A 3426-nucleotide genomic window follows, 5' to 3' on the forward strand; every position below is an offset into this window, starting at 1 on the left:
AGACCGTTGGAGGGGCCGGACTATAGTTTAAAAAAAACTATGAACAAATTCCTATGCACACTGCACATATCTTATTTTGAAGTAAAAAAACAAAACGGGAACAAATACAATATTTGTATTTGCACGTGGCCCCGCGGGCCGTAGTTTGAGAACCCCTGCATTAGGGATTCATGAATAAATGATGGTTAAAACAGGTCAGTATACCCGCTTTCACGGACTTTCCTGCTGATATTTCTTTATGTATTCTAGACAGGTAAAAATCCCTTTTTAACGTACCTGTTGGCTCAGTAGTAGAGGTATGGGAAAATGTGGAAGGTTGTCTGCTTGAAGAGCCTATAAAAATAAAAAGCTTGTGATTATTGGGCATATAATATTTAACTAAGAACACTGGCAGTATATTGTGGTGGAGGTGTGGGGAGGGTAGATCATTTCACAAGAAGTTCTAAGGCCTACTTTTGCCACTGTTGCTATGAAACACACTGTCAGTAAATCTGTAACTGCATTATTGGTTTTTCAAGAAGAAAACATACAGTTTATGGAACAAACACTTACATAGTACTTACTACAGTATGTGCCAGCCACTGGATAATTACATAATAGCTTTTCCAAAATTCATTCACCCCCATGAGGACACAGTGATGGGTGAGAGAGAAACTGATTTCTGCCACTACAACCCTGCTCTTCTGAGTGGAGTGGACTATCAGGTCCCTTCGTATTCTTGGGTGCTTCAAGGGCTTGTACCACCAATACCCCTAACTTCATACAATTTAGAGAAGATAACTTCACATTTAATGGAAAGCCTTCTCAGTATGATTCTTAATTTTTTTTAGGTGCCCCAGGCATGAAACAGCTCTGCCCACCAACACACACAGGCATCAAGCTAGGATGAACTAAGGACTTCGTGTCTGCGTTGCCCTTGACCAAATATAAGAGCAACACCACCAATCAGGTGTCTCCTTGTCCACTGCCAGGGGGTTATGACTCTTAAGTTTTAACTGGCACCTAAAACATTTGGAAGAGGTTTAGAAGAACTCTATGCCCCAGTTAAGCACTTTTTTCAGTTGGTTTATTCATCATGAGTCTTTGTATAGACTATACACACACACACACACACACACACCACCTGGAAAGAGAATAAGTGTGCTATTGTATACTTTTCACAAAGGTAGCCTTCCCTCACAAAACAAACAAACCCTCAGAGTACAACGAAAGGTAGGCAATAACAAGTTGGAAGGATCTATCTTAATTGCACGTGCAAATTTCTTCCTCTTGATAGAACTATAATACACACACACAAAAAATCTGGTGTGAAGATTAAACTTGAAAAAGATCAAGGTCAGTAGACCATACAGATGTATTCAGCAGTAGGTATCAAACAAATGTCAATGTTATCAAGAGCTTAGGACATGGCAGGCCTCCTGGGGAGCATGTGACTTGCATTAGCTTATCCAACCCTCCCAACGATTCTGAGGTAGGAATATTATTTTGCAGTGACAGGAACTGAGGCCCAGAAAAGGCCACTCAGCTTAGTAAGTGGCAGAGTCTGGATTCGGACCAGGCTGTTTAATTCCAAAGCCTGTGCATGCGAGTGCCAAAAATGGAACTGTTGCTTTTCTACTATAAACCAGCTCTCCCTGTCTTCCCAGTTAATGTATTACCAGTTGTTCCACCCCAAACCAAGAGGTCACGATTTGATTCCTCCCTCTTTCTCATTCCACCATCCACTTCCATCCAATCCAATAGCAAGTGACTTCAGTTGCACCCCCTGAAAAGACAGACCTAGAACCCACCCACTCATCTTCACTATCAGGTGCCATCATCTTTTGTCTGGACCACTGCAGGAATCTCTCCTGTTTCTGTCTCCCAACTATTGTCACTCTTAGGAAGGATGATTTCCTGGTAACCCATTTTTAATTTTTTGCTTGAGAAAGAAGACAGATTCTTCCTAGCTTTACTAACTTTTCTCATTTTTTCAATAAACATGTCTGAAGTATCTACGTGGGCAGGCACTGTTTTTATATCCTGAGAGATTCATGGATAACCATAAGTACAAGAAGGCTGAAGACTTGACAGAAAGAACAGGTCTTCAATTGAGTTATAATACACCGAATTGGAGGGGTGTGTGTGTGGGGGGTGGGTGGGTGTGTGTGTGGGGGGTGGCAGTTAAGTTCATTATGTGGTATGGACTCAGTATGGATTTCATTTCCTAACTGGGTACCCATTATGGTGGCCTTTGAAACCTGCGACTCACTTTAGAAAGTCCCCGTTATTTGAAGTGTCATGTTCTCCCCGATGCCCCACTCCCCAGCAGTCTGAGGACAGTTTGACTACGGTTTGCCTGAGATTTGATAGATGTAATCAAGAACTGGAAAGAGCCATCTTCTGGCAACGTATTTGAACTCTTGAATACAGCATTTCTGAAGTCACCTTAATCCTTGGACTTTTTTGTTAGAGTTGATAAAGTCCCTTCTTGGCCCTAAGGCTGTTCAAGGTGGGTTTCTGTCACTTGCCACCAAGAGCCCTAAGTAATAGCCTCTCCCCCCTGCCCTCCCTCCCTTATGTCTCTCATTGCGCTCCCACATTCTCTCCTGCTGGCTAACTTGTTCATAGTCTCCCCACCTCCTCCAACTGAGGATATTTATGAAACTATGCAACAGACTGTGAAGGATATTTTAAAAGAGGAATTTCAATAATGTTTTTATCTTCTCCCACAATATTTTGGGCAATGGCCATATTGTGGATTTAAGCATTTATCTACTTGAAAAGCCAACATCACCCAATGAGGCAAAATGGTTGAGAGTTTGGATTCTGGCCTCTGAAATCAAACATGTATCAGCTGTTTTACTTAGAATAAGTTAGGTAATTTTCTAAGCCTCCGTTCATTTATATAATGGGGATAATACTGTGAGGATTTGATGGGATGTGGTATGGACCTCAATTAGCATAGGTAAATAGGAAAAATGTCTAGTATCAGGATGAACATGATCCTTTTGTTACATGATCTCAAAATATGATCTGCAAAGCCAGATTGTCACATGCACAATTCAACAAAACAAACAAAAAATTCAGCAAAAACAAACAAAAGTTATTGTCTCTCTCCGATGATTCTAGCAAAAGCAGGTGCTGTGCTCTTTATCTGGATCTAAGGCTAAATATACAACAGATGGATATAATTTAAATCCATGAAACACTTTAGTCCCTTAAAGCAACTTATCCTACTTTACTGACCATTACCCTACTTCTAGAATAGTTTACAAATAAAATGTAATACACATAGCAAATCCCAGTTTCCTGGCCTTATCCAAATAGGACGTTTTCAAGTCCCCAAAGGGCTAAGGTCCTGAAGGGAAACCCCCTTTTCTCAAAAAGAGAGAAGTAAAACTTATTTTGTTCTGACCCACTGACCGCGTCGCGGGCACCAGGCGA

The 3426-nt window shown here is 41.1% G+C and overlaps 1 protein-coding gene across 1 annotated transcript in view; it reads right to left on the reverse strand.

Moving 5' to 3' along the window:
• Positions 1-3426, reverse strand: part of TMEM123 (transmembrane protein 123) — a gene marked incomplete at its 5' end in the record, with an annotated part of 53360 nt that extends 49934 nt beyond the window's left edge. The window contains 2 exons of the mRNA XM_014544571.1: positions 277-333; positions 3387-3426. Of these exons, the coding sequence (XP_014400057.1) occupies positions 277-333; positions 3387-3426 (97 nt within the window). The remainder of the gene's footprint in view (positions 1-276; positions 334-3386) is intronic.

The sequence above is a fragment of the Myotis brandtii genome, unplaced genomic scaffold, assembly GCF_000412655.1.
Source record: "Myotis brandtii unplaced genomic scaffold, ASM41265v1 scaffold37, whole genome shotgun sequence".
Lineage (NCBI taxonomy): Eukaryota > Metazoa > Chordata > Mammalia > Chiroptera > Vespertilionidae > Myotis > Myotis brandtii.